The sequence below is a fragment of the Manacus candei genome, unplaced genomic scaffold, assembly GCF_025592945.1.
Source record: "Manacus candei isolate 608988 ecotype Guabito, Panama unplaced genomic scaffold, ASM2559294v1 h1tg000052l, whole genome shotgun sequence".
Taxonomy (NCBI): domain Eukaryota; kingdom Metazoa; phylum Chordata; class Aves; order Passeriformes; family Pipridae; genus Manacus; species Manacus candei.
In genome coordinates, this window is record NW_026138100.1 from 4483016 (window position 1) to 4509226 (window position 26211).

The following is a 26211-nucleotide window of genomic DNA, read 5'->3' on the forward strand; positions in this document are numbered from 1 at the left end:
TAAAGCCAAAAATTCAAAGAGGGATTAGATGTTTAATTGGATAATAAAGATACAAAGATTTTTAATATGTCTGGGAGTATTTTAAAAGCAAGTTCTAGGGAGCTTTATGACTTTAAATTTTCTGTCAGGGTTTGGGTGGAAATTGCAGCAGCATAAATGGTTCCTTGTTTACACTTCTTCTGGGCCTCTTAGGCCCTTGCAGGAATCTAGTACTGGCAGTGCATGGTTGGGCATAGATGCTCTGTGCAGTGAACCAAAGTGTACTACATGGAAATAGGAGGAGGTTCACTTCAAAAGGTGTGCTGCAGCTCTGAGCTCAAGCATTAATAAATGTACCACAGATGTGGTACCACAGGAGCCAAGTATACCATAGATCAGACCCACTGTGATAAATCAGAACAAACTGTCAGCATATTTCTTGGTTGGTTTTTTTCACTGAATGTCCGGATCTTGATTGTTACCAAATTTCTCAAAAGCCAAAAGACCATGGGAAACAGCAGAGAGGAAGAGGGACAGGGATAGTTGTTGTGGAGTCCCAAGCTTCGATCATTCATCCAGTCTCTTCACCAGGTGGAACAACCTTCTGCAGGAGACTGTAGAGCGACTGCGTGCCAGCAGAGCCCTCCTTCAGCTGTGGCAGAGGTACAAGGACTGTTACCAGCAGTGCTCTTCCACAGTCCGTCAGCGAGAAGACCAGACCAATGAACTCCTGAAGACTGCAACCAGCAAAGACATCACTGATGATGAAGTTACCACTTGGATTCAGAACTGCAATGTATGTTCAGTTAAGCTTTGCAGTTTTTCTCTGTTTCGGGCTAAAAAAATCTTGAGAGGTTCTCTATTACTAAACTCTATTCTTGGTGTTTTGGAAACATGCATTACAAACATATTTCACTTTATCGATGCATCTCAGGCACAAGAGAGACAGCTTTAAATCTGCTACCCAAATCTCATGAGTTTCTCTGACTTTTGATCCCTCCATTAGTTGTTGTGGTGTTTCAGAAGCTCTTATCTGAAGTCCTTTCTCTGGAGAAGATGGATAAATTATATCATTTCAGTCAGTTTTACGTCTCTGCTTAATGAAGGGATTCTTTCTTGATAAAATATCTCAACTAAATCTTTAGAGTTCTTTATAATAGACAGAAACATAAAATCTTTGACTATATTCCCACTAACCAAGACTTTTCACTTTTTGTGAATGAAAAGAATTTGGGAATGTCTTTATCCTTCCTTATGGAAGGACACCATTGACCCTGAAACCTTGAGGTTCTTCCATTTTCAAGACAATCTCAAGAAAGCAAAATAGTTTATCTCCTCTCTGTGCTTACATTTTGGTTCTTTTGAGTTTAAGTTAATGTTAAGTGTCATTAACCAAAAAAATAAAATACTAATTGTCTCAATGTAAGCCAAACACTTGCAACAAGAAAACATGTTAGTGTTTGAAAAATAAAGTGATCTTTTGGAGCATTTGCTACTATGGTCAGGCACCATGGACTGGCAATTCAAATTTTTCAGTTCACATAATTTCTTAATTTCTTTATGTCCCTCTTTAATCATTATGTTAGGCCATTTATAAAAGTTATTTTTTCAGCTCTCCTGGTAAATCATAACAGGAAAAAAAAGGGAGTTCTAGTCCTGAATCAGTTCCCAGTGAGGGCTGCCACTGGGACTGTCATGCCAGTAGATTCAAAAGGTTTCTTTCAACAAAGCTCAAAAGTAGCTGAGCAGTGTCTTCCTTATGTTCCTTTCTGTACAGGTACTTTGGCATATCTTTTTTATTATGCATGTCATACAGAGTGTAACTGGACACAATGACATTGAAATACGGTAGTAAATGTAAGTTTTCGATGATTTAATGACATCAACAGAGTGTCAGGTTAACTATTCATATCTTTCTTCAATGTGTTCCACAGGATGTGCTCATGGATTTGAAAACAGCACAGGAGTCACTGGTTGTTCTTCAGGATCTGGGGGAGGAGCTGAAAAGCCAGGTGGAGGCTTCAGCAGCAGCAGCTATACAGTCTGATCATCTTTCTCTGAAGCAGAATCTGTCAACCCTAGAACAGGCTCTCCGCAAGCAACAGGCTGTACTTCAGGTATGCAGACAATATTTACAATCTGTGATTCTGTGGTACCTGAAAACACATAAATTAGCTAAAACTACCCGGGAAAAGAGGATGGTGTTACCTATTCATCAGAATTTCCTAGGTTTCCTTGGAAGCCAAAGCTGAGAGTAGAAAATATGCTCAAGTCTAGCATAAAGACCTTGTAAGAAGTTCCAAATTCTCTGAAGAGGATAGCAGACCTCGTGCAGGAAAATGTCTGTCTGGAATGCCAAGGTCACCATGCTTTCTGCAGACAACAATAGTGCTAACAGCTGGATCCACACCTACTTCTCCCCTGAAGACAACCTCTCTTCCCAGCTAGTTCTTCATCAGTAAAACAAATGAGAGAATATTTGTGTAGAATTGATTTTTGTGGCCAGACTGACATCTACCATTTGTGTCAAAGCTCATTCAGTAGCTCGTGTCACCAGGGCCTAAAGAGCAAAAAAGGAGTGGAAGAATGTGTTCCATAGCAATCTATATGGTTGAAAAAGCAGCAGAGGTAGTGACTTCTGTTTGAAAGACAAGAGGATTTACCCAAGAAGTCCAACATTGTTTGAAATATGCTTATAACATCTCTGTACTGTGATGAGACAAAACATGAGGGAAGGTTTTAATTTAAAAATGCAATAAGAGTGACTAGTTTTCTCTGCTGACAATAAATTAAGCATTGGATTTAGTTTCATAAAAGAAAGCTAGAGCAGGTTATCTATTTCAAGGTAAGGAGGTATTTATGTACTTTGTTGAAATATTGCCTTTTTGCTATGATCAAAAATGCACTATTTTAACCTAAAAAAAATGCCCAATAATTCCACAGTCAGCAAGCAAAGCAGCAGTTGCAATTGCTCCTAGCCTATTCAGCTGTTTGCAAGTCTGAATGAGAATAACTAGGAGTGTGATGTCAGTAGGGATGCTGTGGAGCCGAAGTTCTTAAACTGTGGGTCCTTTTCTATTTAAGGCTGGAGTCCTGGACTATCAAGCCTTTGCCAAGAACCTGGAAGTCCTTGAGACCTGGATAACAGAAGCAGAAGAAATATTGAAAGAACAGGATCCCAGTCACTCATCTGATCTCTCAGCAATAAAGAGTAGAATGGAGCAACTCAAGGTGACAAATAAATGTGGGAAGTGTTGGTTTGGTTTTTTTCTGTTGGCCTGGTTACTTGTAGTACAGGGTATGCACAGGTATCATACATGTATTCCATGTATAGTAAAGGACTATCGCTCATGCAAAACATAAGACTGAGAACTTAGAAGTTCGATGGCAGTCAAGGAGTGATTGTCCATGGTACTTTGCCCCAAGTAAAGATGAAAAGAATAGTCAAACTGTTCAGAATAAAATTAATATCAGATCAAAATGGGAATGGAAATGTCAGCAGTTCTTGGGGACTTCCTTCATCGTGTTTTCTCTCAACTTTTTTTGAATTTATGCAATTCCCGTCTCAATGATATTTCATTTAGGGATGAAGTAATTTATATGTTTTGCATAACTTGATATACTGAAGAAACATTCCTACTGTGTACCATGTGATCTCAATTTGAAGTCTTTCACTCTATCTTTTGTGGGGCTTCTTTTTTCCATCTCTTTCTTTCAGAGGCCATATCAGGAATTTGCTGAACTCTGCCATCTATGCTGCTTTTGTTGGTTTAATCTTCCGTTATTTTTCTGTCAGGATTAACTAGACAGAATTCCACTTTGGACATGCTGAAAAGCAGGGCATTTTTTTAATTGGATTTTTCTATTCTGCAAAACAAAAACTAAAAATAAAAAATTTACTAATTTTAATGGAAATTTTCCTGCCTAGCATTCAGGCTAAGAAAGAAGGAAAAAGGCTCACATATTTTGACAGTGTAAACATATGGCTTCAAACACTAGCCTACTTTTGCAGCTCTGAGCCATAAATCCTCAATTCAGGAAAACACTTCAATGCAGTTTGAGTATACTTCTCTGCAAACATTTAAATATGAACATAAGTCTTCTCTTAGTCTGGGACCAGAAGCTGAAAACTGGAAATGCAATTTTTCCGTGGCATAGGGATTGCTTACCACTGGGTGGCAACCGAGGCAGTTCTAAATTTAACTGAGTGCTAGTTCATAATTTTGAAGTCTGTAATAGTGTAATTCCTGAACTTCCCAGCTATCACTCTTTTTGTTGCAGAGTCAGATGTTGAAGTTCAGCAGCATGGCCCCAGATTTGGACCGTCTTAATGAGCTGGGTTACAGGCTTCCTCTGAATGATAAAGAAATCAAAAGGATGCAGAATCTGAACAGACATTGGTCTCTGATCTCATCTCAGACTACGGAGAGATTCAGGTTGGGATAGATACAGTTTGTTCTATAGTTTTCTTAGGTTACAAGAGTTACAAAGTATACCTTTTGCAAAATATAGAAAATGTTTCGGGTATTTCATTAAGCAAATTTCCTTTTCTTTGATGTACTTATAAGGAGCAAAGCCATTGAACAGAGATGTTGGTTTTGCCACAAATTAACAGGCTTTGAAATGAGGAAGACTGCTATTTTTGAAACTGTTGACTGAATAAATTGAATGAGGCAGCTAAGTGGGAAAAGTGTTACCACCTGACTTGGAATTTTGCTGGAAAAGTTATTGCAAGACCTTTAACACTTGTGTGTTGTTAACACTGAGAGGAGGAGACCTTACCTGAATCCATCTTTCTTTCTTTTAGTAAGCTGCAGTCTTTCTTGCTGCAGCAGCAGACCTTCTTGGAGAAATGTGAGACTTGGATGGATTTGTTGGTTCAGACTGAACAGAAGTTGGCAGCAGAGATTTCAGGAAACTACCAAAGCCTTTTAGAGCAACAGAGGGCACACGAGGCAAGTCATCATGTGTATTTATACATAACTACAATACATACTTTTTATACATAAATGGAATGCACATTCCTTTTTTGAGTAATATAATAGCATGCCTTGAATTGAATTACATTTGCCTGCACCATCTGATGATACCTTAACTTAAAAACAGAAGCATGAACATATGTCAACAATACCCAGTTTTGGGGAGGACTTGAGTATCTGTCTGCATTTGTGTATAACATATCACTATGCCTATGAGTGCTTGTCCCCTACATTTAGTCTACTTCAGATTGGTTTGTACCAAGGAAATCAAAGTTTTTGCTGATCCTCCTGTAAAAACATAACAATTCTCATGCCATTTGGTTCTTTGTCTTCAGACATAAACTGGAGAAAATCTCTATTACAGTTTATTCTGATTTTATTTATTTGTTACTAATTGTCAATGCATATAGCATTTGAAGAGCATGTTAAAGAAAAACTTTTTTATCAAATACTGAGTTATGTAAGTAACCATGGGCCTCCATTTGGTAACATTTCCTTGGAGAACAAACTGATTTGGTTTGGCATGCTGCATTTGTCTATTTGTAACAAATCAAGAACTAGCACAGCTTTTGCTGCAGGGAAAGATTGGTTCAGAATTTTTACTAGAGGATGCCTTTTACTAGAGGATGATCTTAATTGAAGTCAAGAGATGCACATTTTTTCTCTACCCATATTGTTACTGCCAGGAATCCTTGTAAAGATCAAGTAAAAGAAATCAATTTTCATACCAGAACTCCCATGTGGCCACAGCAGTTTCAGTTCCCTCAACTTTTTCAGCTGACCTCCCCCCAGACTCAGGCCAGATTACAGGAAGAGTTACGGTCTTCCCCCCCTTTTATCTCACAGCATAGTGTTTGAATGAGTGTCCAATAGCAGAAAGTAATTCAAAACATTTTTTCTTGCTTTAGCATACAGTTGCATTAGCATTTAACTGCCTTTGTTTTTACAATTGTCATCTATTTCATTTCTTTATTGCTTCTAGTATTAAGTGGATAGTGTCTTTCTAAGTTGAAACATCTCAGATCTTTGAGATTTGAATGTCTAGAAATCATTACTAAGTGGATAACTTCCTACTGTTGTTGTATCTAATCATAGCTATGGTTTTTTGAAAGGAGGAAAGGCAATCTTCCTGTGTTCAACTGTCTTGAGATCTCATCTTAATTCTCTCCTAAAATCTTGATCTGAGCAGTTAGCTCAGATGAGTGTTACTGAGTCACTCTGTTGAAGCCCTTTTTATTACAACTATAAAATCATCTCTCAGAATTAAGAGAATTAATATCTGATTTTCAAAATACTGCAATTCATCTTAAAATAATGTAAACTGCCTTTTTTTTTCCCCACGAATTTTGGCATTATTTATAATCTAATTGTATTTAGTACACAAAACACCGTGTACTTCGTCATAGTCAAAAAAAATTTTTTTCCTCTCCTTATGACTATAAGGGTCAAATCTCAACTTCTTGAGATGCATTTCTGCATTGTTTCACTTTGTATTTTTTGAAAAATAATGAGAAAATATTGTTTCCACCTGAATTCCCAGAATGGATGTTGAAACTCTTCCAGCTCTATTATCAACTTTCCAGTGCTGACTCATAACTACTGGTGTTTACTCGACAAAGACCCCAGCCACCTCAGTGGCCTCATTTCAAAATAGCCTCCCACTGAAATGTACAAACCAGCAGTGTGGAGGTGATAGCTTTTTCAAATATCATGCACTAACACTGGCATCTGCATCAGTCTGTCAGGATGATCTTTTAATCCTTTCTGTGCAGTTCTCTAGTACGGGATACATTGCTTGGGACTCCTGTGCAGTGGGAATGCACCAAGACAAGTATTTGATGAAGTGCTGGCAGGGAAGGGGAAGGAAGTTCCTTGCCAACTCAATTACTGAATTTTTTTTTCAGTGTGCTGATGTTGTGCATTTCAACACCTACCTTCCTTTCCTTCTCCTTTGAATTTGTATTTCAGTAATCTGCATATGAGAATAAATTTGGGTGACAAGTGGTCCCAGGTAACAGATCTTATGTACAGAGAGTGTACATGCGGAAAGCAAGAGGATGTTGAAAGAAATGTCTCTACTTTTATGTAGGACTTGAATATCTCCACTCTAAGCAGAGTTCCTCATGCTTGATAAGCTTTTATTTCACCCTCTTAAAAAAGTATTAAAATTTTCATTTTTGGAAGATTTGGTTTTGCTGTTTTTTTGGTTGTTTGTGGGGGTTTTTTTATTGGTTTTATTTTTGTGATGGGAGGTGTTTAACCAGTTGTAACCAGTTGTGTTCTGTTTAGTCTTGATCTGTCAACAATGCTGGTAGATGCTGTTGCCTCCTTTGCTTCATCTCCCCTAACTTGACAGAAACAGATGTGACAGGGAGTAAAATTTCTCTCCTCTTGCTCAGCTTTCTGAAATTCTCAACCCCAAATTATTGTGGTTTCATTCTTGAGATAATACAACATTTAGTTTCCCTCTAATTCAGGCTCAGTCATTCATAAGTACCAAGGTATTCAAAGGACAATATCAAATATTTCTGCAAGGAAATCAGACAACACTATTTCTTTCTATGGGAAAATTTATGACCTAACATTTTCAGAATTAATTTAGTGATTCAGAGAGGCAAAATTTCATTTTGAAAAATTGCTGCATCGTCTAGAAGTCCTAAACTTCATACTATGTGCTTAAGGGATTTAATTGTACAGGTGCCAGTGGGTATTTTACCAGCAGTGGCAGATGCAGGGATTGGTACAATCACAATCTGAGCTGGCTGATGGGAAGCCATATAACAGAAGTGTAGTCTAGAATTGAAGAATAGTGGCTCTTAGTTCAGGCAAGGGTGAACTTCTATCAACTGCAAATGCCATTGCTAACTAAAGGAAAAGATATCTCAAACTTCATACCAGTATAATTTTTCTTTGAATCTCTCATAAACCTTTTGAACATGGAGTGGGTCCAGTCCATAGCTGATGCCTGTGTGTACCTGCATGAACATAAGAATATTCCCAAAGAACTTTATCTAGCAACATGGTCTGTTACTAAAAGGAAAGATGTTTTTAAAAATAAATATAAGTAGCCTATCAACTTAAGTCATCTTTGCTTCAGTAGTACTTAGTTATTTTTTTGTCTTAAGTAATATGTAAGTAATAAGGGAGTTTTAAAAATATTGTGGAAGTTTAGTATGCCTGATGGGGAAAATTGGAAGTGGAAAATTTCTAGCTCCTGTACATGGCTGACCATTTCTTTTAAGGTTCTGTTGGCAATGTAAACATGTATTTAAAGTTTGTATAACATTATCACACATGGTCTGGGCATAAATTCAATCTAGCAAGGCAAAGGGTTATAATATTCTTAAACATGTGAAAAAATAAATATACCCTTTCTGTCCATGCACAAAATACCCTATATGGATTTTTTTGTAAATAATAATGTCAATCACTAAATTCTACTCAGAAACATAAAACCAAGCTCGTGTTGATATCATTTAGCTTTATAATGGTGGTCTCAAGGAACTAGTAATTACCATAAGCAGCAAGTAACTCTAAAAATTAGATTTTTAAATTTGTTTTTATTTAAGTTCATGACAAAACTACCATTGAATTAATCTGAAATTACATTAAATACATGAAAATTCATTTTTACCAGTGCATACAGACAGAATTAAAAATGTAAGATCTTGTTTTAACATCCTTGTCTCCTGTACAACAGCTATTCCAGGCAGAGATGTTCAGCCGCCAGCAGATTTTGCATTCAATTATCTCTGATGGGCAGCTCCTCCTAGAACAAGGACAGGTGGATGACAGGTAGACATTCCTGTGTTGTTGCTGCTGCTAGTTATGTGAAGTAACACTTAGACTAGAGAGAGACTTCCAATCAGAGAAGGTAGCAGATGTCAGTGTTCAGATCATGCTCTTCTGAAATAGAAGTTACTATTACTGGGTTAAGCTATTAATTAGTCAGATCTTAAGACAGTAATCTTTCGGATGCTATAGGGTATGTGAATGTATTTGAGAATACAACAACCCTGAGATTTGTCTGGAATTATCAAACATGTTACATATATGTCTACTTTGATGTACTTTCAAAATGTCACTTTCACGAAAGGAGCCTGCAGTGATAGATTTAGTGGGTTAAACTTGATTTATGCCAGATGGGGATTTGCCTCCACCAGGAGAATTCCCTACTGCCATTTAAGAACACCTGCAGCCTTAATGTAATGGATTATGAATTCATTACTGCCTGATATTTTATTTTAAATGCTTGTGATCAAATGAATGATAATCAGTGCAACACCAGTGGGTTCACACTTGTGCATATGCATTGACTTTGCTAAGATCCTAATACAAGGTGAACTGTTTGTTGGAGTGTGAGAATTTTGTTAATGCTTTGTGTATCTTATGCCTCCTTTGAACTCAATAGCAAATCTGGGGGTGAAATGTGAAATCTCCATGATTTACGATAAATTTGATTCATCCAAACTGGCAAAACCTGTGAGGGGTTTTTTGTGTATTTCTGGGGAGAAGTAGAAGAGTTTTATGTGTTAAAGGTTTGGAGTTTTTAAAGTCTCAATAATTGCATCCCTTTAATTCTCCCAGTACATAAAGTGTGAAGTTCTTATCCTCTGTCAGCTATTATGAAGCTTCAGAGCTTTTCTCTTAGTGTTTCATTATTGACAGCCAGACATCTTCCCTTTCCCATCAGTTAATTTCATTAAACAAATACATCCAATTATGAAGGTTACTATGTATTCTTATTTGTAATTTATGTATTTATAATAGGGATGAATTTAATATGAAGCTGACTCTTCTAAGTAATCAATGGCAAGGAGTAATTCGCCGGGCACAGCAGAGGAGGGGGATCATTGACAGCCAGATTCATCAGTGGCAGCGCTACAGGGAGATGGCAGAGAAGCTGCGCAAGTGGCTGATGGAGATGTCCCGTCAGCCGGTGACTGGGTTGGGCAATGTTCCTATCCCATTGCAGCAAGCAAGAGCACTACTGGATGAAGTGCAGGTGTGTCCACTGTGTTTGAAGAAAACGGATAAAATCTCTGCCTTTTTTACAGTCTTGATCATTTCAAACATTCTTTAAAATGTCTTAGATTCAGCCTATCTGCTTTGCAGAAAGCAACGTTGGATGTTAGTTCTTCTTTGGAACTAGCGTAATATCAGAAGTGGTAGTGTGATGGAAGCAAAATTGGAGTTCACAAAAAATATATAATTGAGAACTTTCTGGGTCCTTACTCTCAAGCCTTGTTTGCTTCTGGTTTTGCTTTATAACCGGTGTCACACTGAAACTATCTTGAAAAAAAAATAATGTCCTGTTTGAGGAATGTATTCTAGCTAACAGAAAAGGATTCTTTGAGTGTCCATCTTCATACCAGGTTAACACTATCTATTTATCGGTTCAGTGTCTTCAAGTTTTTAGCTGGAAGATGGGTATAATAATAAAGCTTATAAGCATAATAGACTCTAGAGGAATTCAGTCTCTTTAAGAGCAATCAATATACTGATATTAGTGAGGAGAAAGAAGCCTTTCGTGTCTTTATGTCCTTGGAGAAGTTTTCTAATGGTCTGCTGTAGTAAATGATTGTGAAAATGTTAGGGTAAAACATTTGGGCCATAGCTCATGCTTAAGACAAGGTGTGCAACCAATGGAGTATGGGCTTGAGAATGAATAACTGAATTGCTAATTGTAATTAAAAAGACAAAGCTGACAGAAAACTATTAATATTTTTAGCTTAAAGAAAAAGTTCTCCTAAGGCAGCAAGGGAGTTACATCCTCACTGTGGAAGCTGGGAAGCAACTGCTGCTCTCTGCTGACAGTGGAGCTGAGGCAGTCCTGCAGACAGAGCTTACTGAAATTCAGGAGCGCTGGAAGATAGCTAGCTCCCAACTGGAGCAGCAAAAGAAACAGCTTGCTTTACTACTGAAAGTAAGTGTGCAATTTCTTCTGTACTTCTTCAGCAAGTTTATGTTTTCTCACTGTGAACCCTGGTAAAGAAAAGCATTCTCAATGGACAAGCACAAATACAGGAACTGCATATATCCTACGAGCTAACAATTTCCCTTCACCACCTCTGAAACTAGGAGTGGTAATACTTCATATAAGTAGGCTTATGTTAATTGACATATTTTAATTGATATTTCCAGAACACTGCCAATACAGTATATTACTACCAGCCCTATTTTCAACATAGGCCGAAAATTTATTTTCTTTTGCACAGTGCTGTTTAATTTTTATACATATTTTTATTGGTTTTGAGTGGCAAAGTTTTTGTAGCAGGAAACTACAGGAATGACTTCTGTGAGAAGCTGCCAGAAGCTTCCCCTGTGTCTGATGGAGCCAATGCCAGCCAGCTCTATCATGGACCCACCACTGGTGAAGGCTGAGCCCAAGGGTGATGGTGTAGCACCTCTGGGATAACATATTTAGGAAGGTGAAAAAAAAAGGTACTGTGCAGAAGTAATTGCAGCTGGAGAGAGGAGTGAGACAATGTGACAGAAGCAACTTTGCAGACACCACGGTGACTGAAGAAGGAGGGGGAGGAGATGCTGCAGGCACCAGAGCAGAGATTACCCTGCAGCCGTGATGGAGACATGGAGGTCCGCAGTGGAGCAGAGGTCCAGCTGCAGCCCATAGAGGACCCACATCAGATCAGGTGGATGCCCAAAGGAGACTGTGACCCAATGTGAAGCCCATACTGGAGCAATTATGCTGGCAGGACTTTTGACCTCATACAGGACCCACACTGGCACAGTCTTTTCCTGAAGGACTGCACCCCATGGAAGGGACCCACGCTGGAACAGTTTGTGAAGAACTCACAGAAAAGTTCATGGAGAACCGCCTCCTGTGGGAGGGACCCCATGCTGGAGCAGGGCAGGAGTGTTAAGAGTATGACAGGCTATTGTCAATTAGATCATATTATTTAATCCAGAGAGAAAAAAGAAGACAGTGAAGAGAGGGGTTTTTTGCAAGACCTTTTGTTTGTAATTCGTCACCCTGAAAATGATCATGAAATACTGACATAGATTGGAAAAAAAAGGAATGAGAGAATTACACAAGCAGTGATGGAAGAAGAATATCTTGAAACAGAAGACTAAGGTTTTTTTTCAATATGATACAATATTTAATGCAAGTTCTGTATGTTCTGGTATTCTTTGTGAGTTGTGACTGGCTTATTAGGGATCCTTCTGTCTCAATGTAAAACTTTAACAAGCAGGTGAGGCAGGCAAAACCATACTGCCACATTATGGTTAGTATAGTTTTATTGCATTGGACATATTAAAAACTTTGGAAAGTATACAAACACTAAACCTGGGTGTAGCTGCTAGAATCCTGATTTAGCAAAGATACTACAGGTGCTTCAATTTGCCCTGAATTTGCAGTTTCCCCAACCACTTTTTTCTCCCCAAATATTAATGCACCTGCATGAAGTTCTTTTCAAAGAACAGTGGTGTGTTTAATACAGGCATTCAAGAAAGGAAGTGGAAAATAATTTTAGCAGGGAGAGGCTTCCCTGAAAGGATGGAGCTTGATCTAGACAGCATTTCAATAACAGGAGACTTGTGTATTTGTACTAGCAGAGACCCATACAAAAAAAAATGTGACATAGTTCTGCACATGACTCAAACTCTGAGACTTCAGTATTATTTAAAGTGAGATTTCAAGACATGTTTTTATTAGGCAAATCCACTGACATAAATATAACCCAGACCAGAATTGAAGTCTCATAAATTTTTTGCTTTCAGGACTGGGAAAAATGTGAAAAGGACATAGGGGACTCCCTGGAGAAGCTAAGATCATTCAAAAAAAAACTTTCTCAGCCATTGCCAGATCACCATGATGAATTGCATGCAGAGCAGATTCGTTGCAAGGTAAAGCACTTCTCTGTTGATTGTAGTCTCTGCCTTTGTGCAGTAACCTCTTCCATTGTTAATTGTGCAAACCAGTCCCGTGGCAAGAAACTATCCATGTAATATATGGACAGCATAATACCACAGTGATCTCACCATAATGCAAACCCCACAGGGTAGATATAGATCTGATCAAAGTAATACCGGAACAGGATCTGAAAAGTACTGCAGAAGGACTGTATACCAGTATGTTTTTATTATAGAAATTCTAACTCAAAATTTAAACTCATGGTATCAAAACTCTTGCCTTAGTGCTTTTTATTTGAGGTGAGGTTACTGTGGAGTATTTTAAACAACGCTTTTAGGCTATATTATTTGCATTTTAGGAATGAATCACAACTTGAAAATGTTTTCTATACATAGAAGTCCAAACCAATACTAGGAATTCCCAAATACCTTTGAACCTTAGAGAGTTGAGGAGTTTCTTAGTTTGTGGGTATTTGTTACAAGGCTGATGTATCATTCAGTATTGCGGAGTTAATTCCCTCATAACTCTGAAAATATTGGTACCTTTGGGATTTATATTTCCTTTTTCTTTGAAATGAGGCTTAAACAATCTGCTTGAAATGGTAGGTCTGCTCAGATAGGACTTAAATTAGTGATATAAGACTGCTTATGTTCATGTTTCATTAACACATTCAAATTTTTATTTGTTACTGGTCCTTTTTCCTCATGTTCTTCTTTTAAGGAGTTAGAGAATGCTGTTGAAGGCTGGACAGATGACCTTGCACACCTCTCTCTGCTGAAGGAGACTCTGTCTGTATATATCAGTGCAGATGATATCTCAATCCTCAGTGAGCGTATAGAGCTCCTGCACAGACAGTGGGAGGAGCTGTGCCACCAGGCAAGTACAGTATGAGCACTGATATGAGTAGTATGCAGGCTACAGAAGTGTTGGAAGAAAAATTGAATGCAAGTAGCAGCTTTTAGAAAAGATGCATGTAGGCACACTTAAATTCAAAGATGAATTCTTTCTGAATCAGAGGAAACATTCATTGAAATGTTCCTTTAGTTACTGCTAGTGTTTCTGGATCTCTTGAGCTTTATAATGGCAGTGAAGTCATATTTAAGCAACCTTGAAAAATCAACAAAAAGGTCACACTGTGAGCTATGGGACTTGGCATGGCTGTCTGGGAAAAACACAGAAATAAAACAGTTATACTTTGCTTTCATGGAAGACCTGTGCTCAGAAAGCATGTCTCTTCCCTATTCAACATTGCTCTGTTGTACCTTCAGTTCTGCTGATAGCTTCTGCTTCATCAGGCATTGGTGTCTGCATTTCTGTTAGTCCTAGGGTGACTTGCTTGCCTGCAAAATGAGCTGAGAAGTATTGTTTTATTTGTTCAGGTGCATCATGCTATTAGTATGCTTCTGGCCTCTGTTTTGCACTCCAGGTAGTGGAGCCTTTCTCACACAGCTTTTCAGATTATCCTAATGTTATTTCTGTGGTTTTCAGTAGAGGTTGCAGTTCAGATATGGTGAGGCTAACTTTGAAATAGCTACTTCATGTAAAATACCTGTGAAGGCTTCAAAAGCACCTCCAAAGTAGGAAAAATTCTTCACAGTTAACAGCACAGAACATGTTATGTGTTAGCAGCATTTGAATGAGCCAGTGTAGATACATCTAAGTTATGCTGTCACTGCATGTATGTTAATAGTAAAAGAAGGAACCAAGTAAAGAATTTTAATCTTACTTTTGTGCATACTGAGTGTTTCACTTCGTTCAACTGCTGCTTATTTCTGGAAAGCTGTCATCAAGCTCAGAACCACAAAAAGGAAATGCAAGATCGTGTATTTGCCCCTGTTAAACCTAACACAGTAGTTAAAGAACACATCACTTTTGTTTATGAAAGAGCAGGTGCTTCATCTGAAAAGTCTTCATCTTTTCAGGTGAAATTCCGATATAAAGTCAGAAACAACCTAGATTACAATGGGGAGGAAAGGAAGTAAGTAGTTTTACCGATGTCTTAAACTGGAGAGATGACTGCTGCACACCCTCTGCTGCTCTTTTGATTTCAGTGTCCATGTTTGTCTTTTATTATTTGTAGTCTGAGATGGTACCACAATTATAGCAATTTCTTAAACACAGCAATGTTGTCTTTCCTTCTGTACCAACTAGAGCATTAGCCTGTTCGATATTTTATGCCTGTTCTTTCCTGTCAGGCACACTTCAGTCCTTTGGAATCTCTCGAGGTGTCATGCCTATCCATGAGAAATAGTCATCTGTGAAATGAGTGTATTGGGACTCAAGTAGAAAGCTGCTTATGCAAAATAAAGTATACCTTTGATTTAGCTTTGTACTCGTGGTCATGCACAAATTACAGACTTCTGGAGTTTGGCCTATGCTATATGTATATCTTTTTTTTTTTTTTGCTTTACTTTGGTGAAGCATTTATCATTTCATTTTTGTGTAATCTCTTAGACTAAAAAGAAACTTAGCATACTTTATAAAGTTTAATAAGTGAGCAAAAATTGTAAGAAAATTTAATTTTTATCTTCTAATGAAACCTTTGGGTTTGGGACATTAGAAAACAAGATATTTACAGACTACTGAGCATAACACTTGGGTGCCTCTCTCTGTGCACAGGATGTAACTAACAGGAAATCTGAGATCAACGCTTACCCCTAAACTTACAGACAGTCAGACAAAGTTTTTGCAGTACAACTCCAGTTTGTTTTAATGGCAAGTAAGTTGCTGGAACACTTTTGCAGGGCTAGAGGAGTTCACATTGAGGTACAAAGTGTTTTAAGCATGTCTTAAATGCATTTACTTTTTTGGTCTTATTTACTCTTTCAAATGGTTTAAGGTCTCCTTACGTCGACAACAAGTTAGTGAGAGACTGAATGAGTGGACTGTCTTCAGTGAGAAAAACAAGGAGCTCTGTGAGTGGCTGACACAAATGGAAAGTAAGGTGTCTCAAAATGGCGACATCCTCATAGAAGAAATGATTGAGAAACTTAAAAAGGTATGGTATACCCTTGCATACCGTTCTTTAACTGCTTACTTGTTTTGTGTTGCAAGGAGGATACTGAATTAGCTGAAATAGAGGTTTTACCTTACCCTGATGTATTCCAGTGTTTGCGTTCTTCTCTCGCTCTGCAGCATTTTTCCTGTCTTTCTTGAGATAGGACCTCCTAGAATACCAGAAAATTAAGTGAATGCAGAGTCAGAGGCATCTGAATGCTTTACTAAGTGTTCAATCAGAATTGCCTGTAAAGAGTTTAACTATAGCAGATATATTTATAGAAGACATCGTGTTTTGTTTTCAATTGGGTGGTTTTTTCATTCTTCTGGGAGTTATTTGTGTTTATACATCTAATATATAAGAGGTTGTCTCTCCACTGTACAAATCAACAAAGAAACAACATTCACTTGTATTTTTGAATCGTTCCTTTAGTAGTGTAGAGCAGAGTATATTCAGAATAAGTACTCTGTTTCTGATTGCTCTTTACTGTCCAGGATTATCAAGAGGAAATTGCTATAACCCAGAAGAACAAAATCCAGCTTCAGCAAATGGGAGAGAGACTTGCTAAAGCCAGCCATGAGAGTAAGGCATCAGAGATTGAATACAAACTTGGCAAGATCAATGACAGGTGGCAGCATCTTCTAGATCTTATTGCAGCCAGGTAAAACCGTTCTTTTGTTTCTAAGTGTTAAGTGGGACAGATTAATATGCTGGATGTAATGCACTTAAAATCTTTTATTTTTTGTCATTAACTGTGAAATTAATTCATTCTTAACCATCAACACATTTCTGTGAAATTCACCTTCCTGTTTTACTTTTTAGTACGCGACATAGTTTCTTCAAGAAGAGTCAATTAAAAACTTTATGTGCTAGAATGATATGGTGATGATGGTAGGTTGACAGTTGGACTTGATGATCTTAAAGGTCTTTTCCAACCTTAATGATTCTATATTTCTATATGATATAGGATCAGTTGCAGTCAGATTTAGTGAACCTTGCACTAGTACCATCTTACTTTAGATGGTGCTTAAAACTGCATGCAAATACAGTTTTTTTCTAAAAATTCTTGGCAGAGGAATCAAAACATTGCATTTGTAGTTTTGGATTTCAAGAAGAGTAGTTCCAAACTTAAGTTTTCTGCCTGATTATTTTTTCACTGGTGGAGAAGAGTAACTGCAGGTAGAGGTATGCACACTGGGCTTAAAAATTCTTTTTATTCAAGGTCAAAAGTATTGTAGCAATTTTCACAACTTAAAAAAAGACCGGATTGTTGTTTGATGTTTGAAGAAACTGGTTTATTTGTTTCAACACTTTCTGTTGAGCTGTGCTACAGCCTCTCTTCCATTACCAACAATTTTGTCCCAGTTTTGCATTTCATAAATTGTATATATACTTCATATGCTTTATAGTTCACAATTCTGTGATGTAAGGACATATGCATTAGTAATACTTTAACCCTGTTAGCAGCAAAAGAGTTTGTTTAGTTTCATCGTCTTTTTTTGTCTGTTCTTTTTTCGTATGGTTTTACTGCATTCCTGCTCTGAAATCTGTAAGCATGGGAGCAGTAAATTTTATGTAAGCAGAAGCATTCTGGTGGCTCCAGCTCCTTTAATAGTAGTTCATTTTAAAATAATGAACGCTGTTTATTTCTTACAGAACAATTCAGTCAGGAAGTGTTGCATTACGGTCAAGGAGCCTGCTGATTTCAGAGGATGTGATGCAACACCAGTTGTTGAACTTAAAGTATATTTAATATATATTTTATGTTTCTCTTTTGAAATGCCTACTCAGAGAAGTGTTCAAATAATAACCTTCAGGAAGTTTCTAGTGAAAAGTGCTTGCATTCAGAAACTGCAAAACACATCTTTAAAATATCTGTGTTGTCTATTCCATGTTAGAGATTAGTGCCCTCTGTAGGGGAACAGGTGAGGGTTCAGGATTCTGCATCATTCTTGAGTGGGGAGATACAAACTGCAATAATTATACACTTAACTTTCTCATTCTGTTATCATGAAGTGTCAAGTCCTAGTTCTAAACTAGTATATGTAGAATATTTATTTACTTTTAATTCCAGATAATTTCAACTTACCCTTCTCAACTCACATGCTCAACACTGTTGTGGGCAATTAAACGCATAACTCTTTCCATTCCAATGCTCACAGAAGTGAAAAAAACTCTGCAAGGTTTCCTGAAGCTGGGAAATAACTGATGGAGAGGTTCGGTGCTAGGTTGTGAAAATTTCAGTTCAACTGTAGCTTAGGCCAGAAGCCATTAAAAGCCTAAGCTGCTAACTAATGTATGTACAAAGTACTTGTACATACTTGTACATCCCCCAAGATAGTTTTTAGAAGGCTCCAGAGACTCTTTAGACTATGTTCTTGGAGTTTGGAATGTATTCTATAGCATGATTTTGGCTGCATTCTGCTAGTAGATGCAGACTAGTTGTCCTGGTGTTGACAATAAAATATATCTTTTCACGTTCTGGATGCCTGACAGCATTAGTAAATTATTAGAGCCTGCAGACTTTTCTGCAGTGCTACAGTAAACCCTTGCTTAGATAATTTTTTTTAGTGTTTTGTTTCCTACAGCTGTGAACTAATAGAAAGTGCTCTGTGAAAATGTTTAATAATTTTTTACTGTGGTAATACATATCTAGTCTGAATCTTTACCTGTTGACCTTGTGCTGTGTGGTGAAACTCCTCCAATTACCTACAAAAGCATCTGTCTTTTCTTTGTTACATTCTGTTTCCTTATTTGCTTTTTTTAAATTGCCTCTCCATTCTGAGCAGGTCTGTAACTACAGAAGTGACAGCTGCAGAAGGGTAGTTGTGTTTCTGCATCAGAGACTTCTGTTTCGCCCCTTCTAGAGCATTTTCATCCTTTCAGATGAATTTTTCTGATATATTAGCCAGGTGAAAAAAAGGTCACAGTTGTTTACAGCCAGAAAGCAATGCTATTGCTGCAACTGCTCAGGCTTTGCAAAGAAGGATGTGTTTTCATCGTTTCCCCTACCACTCACGGTCCGCATTCCTGGAGATCAAGTCTGGCACATGTTGATGAATGCAAGTTTTATTTAGAAACATGACCAGTTGTCACCATCCAGTCTCATGTTATCAAGCAACGGCTGCTAATATTTGTTTGCCGTGAAACATTTTCTGTACAGAACTCACCAACAAAGAGCAGTGTGTCCCCTTTCCTCCCCCCACCCAAAGAACAGTGTTTGCAGACTTTGGAAGTTCTTCTTTTTTAATGCTGGAAAATTTCATGGTTGTGGCAGAGGACTTGTGTGCTCTGAGGATGGCGGAGGACAGCAGTGTGGATTCAGATCTCCCAGACTGTAACTGTGATATCACAAGGCAGGGAGCTATTTTTGTTTGCTTTTGATTAATACGATTCTTTCTGAAGTCTTGGTTTGCTGGGAAACTAATTGAAAAATTGATGCATAGAAATAACTACTATAGCTATAAATTACTGGTTTTCTGCTCAGTTTAAAAACAGTTGACAGCGATAACAGCATATCTTGTTTTACATCCTGGAATGATTTTTTGATACTAATGGAGACTTAGAACTAGTAAAATCTCCTAGCTGTCTGAAAGAAACCATGGAGTGATGTTACTGCTGTTTTTAAATACAAGAGCATGTACACACATGAGAAAAATCAGACTTTATATTTGTCTGCTTGCTGTTTGTGTCATCAAAGGGGCATGGCTAGAAGCAAAATGCAGAGAAGGAAAGAGGCTGTAAAAGAAAGTATTTCAGACTTAACTTATCAAAGCATGTCTGTTCTGTACATATTAACTACTGTTTTATAACTGCAGGTACTACTTGAACTCCTCTTGGATTTTTGATTCAGCTTCTCTTTTTCCCTTTTCACATTAACTTTTCTAGAAATTTTGCTGTTGTTCAGAATTCTAGAAATTCACTCTTTGAAAGAGGAAACTATGACTGGAGTAGTAAATGTAACTGGTAGTACTGGTGTTCTGCTATGTAGTAGTGCTGTACTTTGGACAATAACTCTTCTATAATCATAGATTGTTTTTAAACTGATTTTTTCAAAACTGATTTTAATAGTGCAACATTTTTCACTATTTCAAAGAGTGTTTCTTAAAACTTTGTCTCCAGTTCCAAGTAGATATTTTAAAAAAGAAACCTTTTCTGCTTTCTACTATCTACTGTGGAGACTTAGCTAACATGCTCTTACTGACTTTTTTCATGTTGCTTTTAAAGTTTAATATTTGTAAGCAACTCTCTAAATGACTAATGCAGTAGCTATGAGTTCTGTATGATTAATTTTTCTGTATTTACAGGGTTGTTCCTGTTTAAATTTAAAGGGAATCTAAGGCTGTCTACTTTAGGACTAGTTGAATTATATACATTATATGCATGCTTAATTTTAGCTCCAAGTTGTTTTCCCACTGAGTTTTCTTACTGTAGAATAATAGATATTATTAATAGACATTTTAAAGTTATTACTTTCTTGGGGAAATTGAGGTATATTAATTGGAACATGAAAACATAACCATCATAAGCCCATTCAAATTTTTAGATGAGTTTTCAACAGTAAACTGTAAAAAAAATTTAATTCTGCAGTATTTTACTTCCTGAGAATATTAAATATTTGTAAAATGTAGCAGGACTAGGGGGTGTGTTATATAAAAAACAATCTTTAAACCAACCATGTTGTGGGTCCAACCCCTTGACTTTAGCATAGAATATTCATTATCAAGAAGAGGAGTTATCTCAAGTCTTTCACAGTTACGTGCATAGTGCTGCAACAAAAGCATTACATGATTATTGGAATAATTAGCATTTTAAACATAATCATGTAAATCAAATCTCAAAAGGTAAAAATTACACGTGGCTAGGAATCCCAGATACCTGATTTAGAATTTGACCTTTGTGTCTTAAACATGCTTTTAAAGCATAGGCAACTTGCTTGCTGACATTCAGAAAGAAAGCTCTTAGACATGATGGATTACGTCTATTATTTGGTCGTGGATATGTTTTCAGAGTAGCTAGAGGCATAGCACTGTACTGCAGTTCAGTCAAAAAAAATAAGCTCATCAGACTCCAATAAGCACTTGTTTATTTGCTTCTATTTGTACCATGGGCAAGGAACCTGTTATGTTAAACTCTGTAGGAAAAAAAACTTGTTAATGGTAGATGGGGGAGGGGAAGGGGGAGGTGGGCAGGAAGGAAGTTGTAGTGTTTGGGTTTGGTTGGAGTGTTCTTTTAGTATGTTACACTTTTTTTCTTTTTCTGTCTAGAGTAACTTAGTTACTTAGTTAACTCTTAGTAACTTAAGTATCTTTCATGTGACTGAAAATAGCTGTAGTTGCGCTAGGCTTGTTTTTTTGTTCTGGCAGCGATTTAGTCCCATGCAGTCTACCTAAAGCAGAGAGCACTTTCTAAATGATGGACCCTTTATCAGTTGTTGCAGGTCAAATGTAGATAAAATCCAGCACAGATTGCAGAACCACAAAATTGCAAAAAAGAAAATCCTGCTCCACAGTTAGGGCTTGCAAATGATAAAGAGACATTGCTTCTCCACAGGATGGACGTGACTCATTGTTCCCTTTCCCACTCCAGCATGCCTGCAAAGGATTGGTAGCATCCAGCCTTGAAAATCTAAGCAGAAAATGGGCAGGATTTCACTCCTGTTAAATAATGTCAGAGATTTTTTGTGGGTTCCAGAAGGCTGATAACCAACCTTCTTGCTCACCCTATGAAAAAGTTGCAGTTGGTTCAAACCCAAAAAACACTGTATGTAGAACCAAGGAGATGATGCCCCCAAACACTGGGTGTTCTCCTAATATCTCCCCTGTGTTTTGGGATAGCCTGATAATGGGGACTGAGACAGTCTGTCAGCACAATTGAATTGACTTCAGTCTCTTCAAAGAGATATTTTCAGATTATCCAGATTTTTTTCCAGTTACCAGGATTATTTTTTTTCCGGATCACAACCCTACAGCTCTTGGTCATGAGAGTCTGGCAAAGAAGCTGCATTTAAACTGTTCTTAAGAGTTTTCAGCACTAAAGAACCACAGTTTGACTATCTGTGAGCTAAAGAGAGTGCTAGAAAGAGATGAAAATTTGAAAGATTTAGTTTATATTTTTTTAAGATGACATTAAAATCTCTGAGATTATCTTAGTAGTCAGCTGCAACTGCTGCTTTAAATGTGAAAACACTTGATAAATTTTCTGGGTAGTATTGTGGAAAAAATATGAATTGCTTTGTTGGAATTATAGGATAGTTAGGTGGCATTTTGTTTGTTGGACGAATCTGGTAATCCTGTATTTTTCAACCTGATTTGGTCAGTCTGTTCCCATCTACACTCACCTTAAAACCTTTCTCAAACTGAAACACTGAAGTAGAAGAGCAATAGAAGCATAGAAGGGAACATTACTCAAGATTTGTTTGTGGTACCATATAAACAGGGTGGAGAAAAAAGGAAAGCTTAGAAAAAATTTCTAAGTCCACTAATGATGCATTTTACGTAACATGGTGATAGGAAGGAGAGAATTACTGACAGATGCTTTTGCAGTTCAAAGTGACTGAAGGAAAAAATTCTGAGATACAATAAGGATTTAGTCAAATTTATTCACTTTGTTTTGGAGGGGTTTGATGTGTGTGAGTTCATTAAAAAAAAAAAAGAAAGAAAACTTTTCTTAACAAATATTTAAGTCAACTGATGAAGGTACATAAGCTATGAATGCAGGATGATATGCACATATAGTAATATACTTCTGTTACATAATAAAGGAAGACTTCACAACAGAATTTACCATGTAAGTGAAGTTTGTCTGAAAACCTCCTGAAATGTATGCTGTGAAAATTTTTCCTTAGGGTGTACTTATGCTGCTATTTATTTTTCTTTACAGGGTAAAGAAATTGAAGGAGACCCTTGTTGCAGTGCAGCAGCTGGATAAAAACATGAGTAGCCTGAGATCTTGGCTTGCCCACATTGAGTCAGAGCTGTCCAAACCTATCGTCTATGAAACCTGTGACTCTGAGGAGATACAAAGGAAACTAAATGAGCAGCAGGTAAAATACAACACACTTATCAGGTGAACAATGACATGGGGAGAGCCAGAGTGTCCTTGGGCTGTCCATACCCAGCTCAATGCTGAGAGGGCATGAGGCAAAGTACTTAAATATCAAGGCAAGTGGTACTTACTGTGTCACTTATAGAGCCTTCTGCTGGCTTGACATCGAATCCACCAGGAGCTGATTGACATTTCCAAGAAAGGTAAGGCACCAACAGATGTAACCTGAGCAAGTTATGGCAATTGTTTTTCCTTTGGGGCTTGTGATTTTTGTTTGTTTGAATTGTCTGTTCCCAGAGGCAAAACTGACACCTATTAGACCTTGCAAATTTTGCACATGCTTGAAAATTACTGGTTTCAGCAACCTAACTCAGTTTTATTTTGCAGCTTGTTTGAGAATCATTTTGCACGCAAAGATGCATGAGCTATACATGTGAAGTTAAAATTGGTTGGTTTATAGTACATAAAGCCTTTATGCAATGCTAGAATAAAATGTGCAGAAAAATCTGAAGTCAACCAGTTTTTGGCATTGAAACTAGTGTTACTTCTAAGATGATTTACTATACTTTCTCTTTCCTGTTCCACTTCACTGCCCAGTGCAGTTTTACCTAGAAGCACATTGCTGGAGAGAACTGTTGTTCTGTTGTGTTCCTGTTGGTTATTTATTGGCAAAATTACTTTTCTGGTGCCTCACTGGAGACTGATTTACTACATGGCTGTGCAGAATTGCTTATATATGTTTTATATGGAATTTATGTAGGGATAATAATTTATAATACACAAGCATCACTAATGAGTGGTGTTTCTGAGACAATAAAGTGCTGGGAAGGGCTAAACATTGCTATCAACAAAGTAGATACCTGAGATTTTTAGCTAGCATCCCTATGCAGGCATCCCATAGTTTGTTAAAACCACTTCTTATAGGACTTTTTTTGGGCACAGAGACTGGTATATCTCTGCCTTCCGCTGTTTCCTTGTGGTGACAGCATGCAGTGACATTCTGAAGAATTGACAGTGGTTTAATTTGAATTCTAAATGGGAGAAATAGCAGTGAATCTTATCCTGGGAGGATGCCATATTTGGGAATTTGATGATTTGATAATAACACTACAAGCCATAGTTATAATAATAATTTTAAAAACTCACCTGCCTTCAATGTATGGCAACCAGTATTTTTATTACTCAGAGGCTATATCACTATCCACCATATCTCAGAAGGCCACTTTCTCATTTTGTTCCTTCTTTCTTCTTCTGTTAGTGATCTTATGTTCTTTTTCATGTTTAATCTTCCACTGAGGTCATGTTGTCTTCCAGTTGTTCATATGAAAAATTAGGTTAAAAATATTATATTGTGAAAGAGGAGGGCCAAATTCCATTTATGTGCCTCCATTATCTACTTCTCAGCATTTACTTCAACCAAGCATCAGCTTTGCAGATTGCTGGTCTCTAGTGAGATTAAAAATACAGTTGAATCTGGATATCCTGGGGAAGGTAGGGTCACTTCAATGCAGTATTCTCCTAGGGTCACAAATTCACTTTTCAGGATTACTTGTTTCTTTATTTTCCCAATCTGCTACCACTTCAAATGTGAAAAAATGGTGTTTGCTTCTGGGTAAATAAAGTAAAAAAAAAAGTTGTATATGGGTGACAGCAGTGCATAAAAGTGATGCTCCTTTGTGAACTAACCCAAAGGTTTAATGTTCTCTAATAAACATAGAAAATTTTGAAATCTGGGAAATAAATATAAAGGTTGTGTTGGTGAATAAAAAAAAGTTTAATCCTTAGGAATGCTCAGGACCCACAACTGGCAGTTCTCAGTACTGCTTTACTCCAAAACATCAGGTAACATGTGTTATCTGAACCTACTTAACCTCAACTCTCTTAACTGTCTGGAGTGTGTGTTTCATAAAGTATTACATCTGATTATAGTATCCACCCTTCATAATGTTTCAGGGTGGATAGAAAAAAGAATAAGCACTATGACTTAACAATGGAAGTATTTTTCAGGCAAGTGAAAGTGAAAGGCCATCCTTGAGACAGAAAACGTGATTTTCCACTTCATAGTCTCATGTAGATGTTTACACAATAGCTTTCTGTTTCATAGATGAGAAGATGAAAAAATTACTTCACTGAGTGCAAACCCGGTTATCACAAACAACCAAATCAAACGGTTGATATAGGTTGACTTTGCTCCATTTCAGATTTCCTGCGGTTTTTACATTCAACATTTACATCTCATTTCCTGCTGGAAGGCATTTTCAGATCATACTACTAGTTGTAAGAAAAGTTCCTCTAGTTAGACCTTAAATGTGTGTAGACACAATATGCTGACTATGTATTTCCCTTTACATGTCATAGTTTACTTCCACTGTAAAATTATAAAGAGATGTTTACTCATCCTCAAGCTGCCAAGTTCTTGTTCTCCTAAATAAAATTCCACATCTTTAGTTGTCCTAATAGTTCTTTTCTTCATCTGAATCAGAAGTGAGCATAGTATTCTAGATTCAATATAGCACTTTCTGACATAGTTTCATTAGTATTTCTTTGTCACTCTTGGAATTATGTTGTCTTGGCTTTATTATTGTCCATACTGATTTTTTCCATCTAATATTCTGATGACTCATTGCAAATGTAGACAGAAGTCAAGCAGAGTTTCTTTTCAATGCGCTGATCCAACAGCAACAGCCAATTAGTTTTATGACTTGTCTTAACATGAATCTGGAGTTCAAAGCTGAAGTTGAAATATTACTTTGAGATGAAATATTATCATCAGTGTAGAACGAGCCATTGCAACCAAGAAACCAAAAGGAAAAATAGTAGTGATCACATACAGTAAGTGCTAAAGCAGCGTGAGTGCATTTTCTTTAGGTGTCTGGAATTTTCCTTTTCCATTTCCAATGAAAATGCTACGGAACTGGAAAGTTGAAGGAAGAAAAATCTCCTACTACACGTGCCCTGTTCAACACATGCTGCTGCCAGTCTCCATGTCAAATATGCCATTTTGCAGCTAGCTCACCTGGGGAAGAGTAGGTTCACAAAGGATCCCTCACGGTTTTTTTCTCACACTTTTCTTACTAACTTCTGCTTTACATTCTCTGTGATAATGGGAGAGGACTGGGAATAATTCTACCATTTATTAGTGATGTTGATTAAATGTGTGTGAAAGATGCTCAGCTGAGCATGCAGAGCTCTGGCAGTTTGTACCAGGTAATGGTTTGGTGTTTGTACTCCCTTGGGAGAGCTGTGCATGCTGCCAGATTCTCCTGGCCTAATTGATAACATTGCAACACCACTTGCATAGTCTCTTAATTGGTATTTATCAGATGTTTTTC

At 37.3% G+C, this 26211-nt stretch overlaps 1 protein-coding gene across 17 annotated transcripts in view; it reads left to right on the forward strand.

The window, feature by feature from the left end:
• Window positions 1-26211, forward strand: part of SYNE1 (spectrin repeat containing nuclear envelope protein 1) — a 300346-nt gene that overhangs the window by 245108 nt on the left and 29027 nt on the right. For 16 of the 17 annotated variants that reach the window (XM_051801628.1, XM_051801638.1, XM_051801639.1 and 13 more), the window contains 13 exons: window positions 571-775; window positions 1914-2096; window positions 3064-3210; window positions 4261-4415; window positions 4787-4934; window positions 8659-8753; window positions 9729-9963; window positions 10690-10884; window positions 12702-12827; window positions 13555-13710; window positions 15674-15832; window positions 16327-16493; window positions 22715-22877. In XM_051801628.1, the coding sequence (XP_051657588.1) occupies window positions 571-775; window positions 1914-2096; window positions 3064-3210; window positions 4261-4415; window positions 4787-4934; window positions 8659-8753; window positions 9729-9963; window positions 10690-10884; window positions 12702-12827; window positions 13555-13710; window positions 15674-15832; window positions 16327-16493; window positions 22715-22877 (2134 nt within the window). Of the gene's footprint in view, window positions 1-570; window positions 776-1913; window positions 2097-3063; window positions 3211-4260; window positions 4416-4786; window positions 4935-8658; window positions 8754-9728; window positions 9964-10689; window positions 10885-12701; window positions 12828-13554; window positions 13711-15673; window positions 15833-16326; window positions 16494-18882; window positions 19189-22714; window positions 22878-26211 lie in introns of those variants that run through there. The other variant, XM_051801641.1, reaches the window with a different exon arrangement.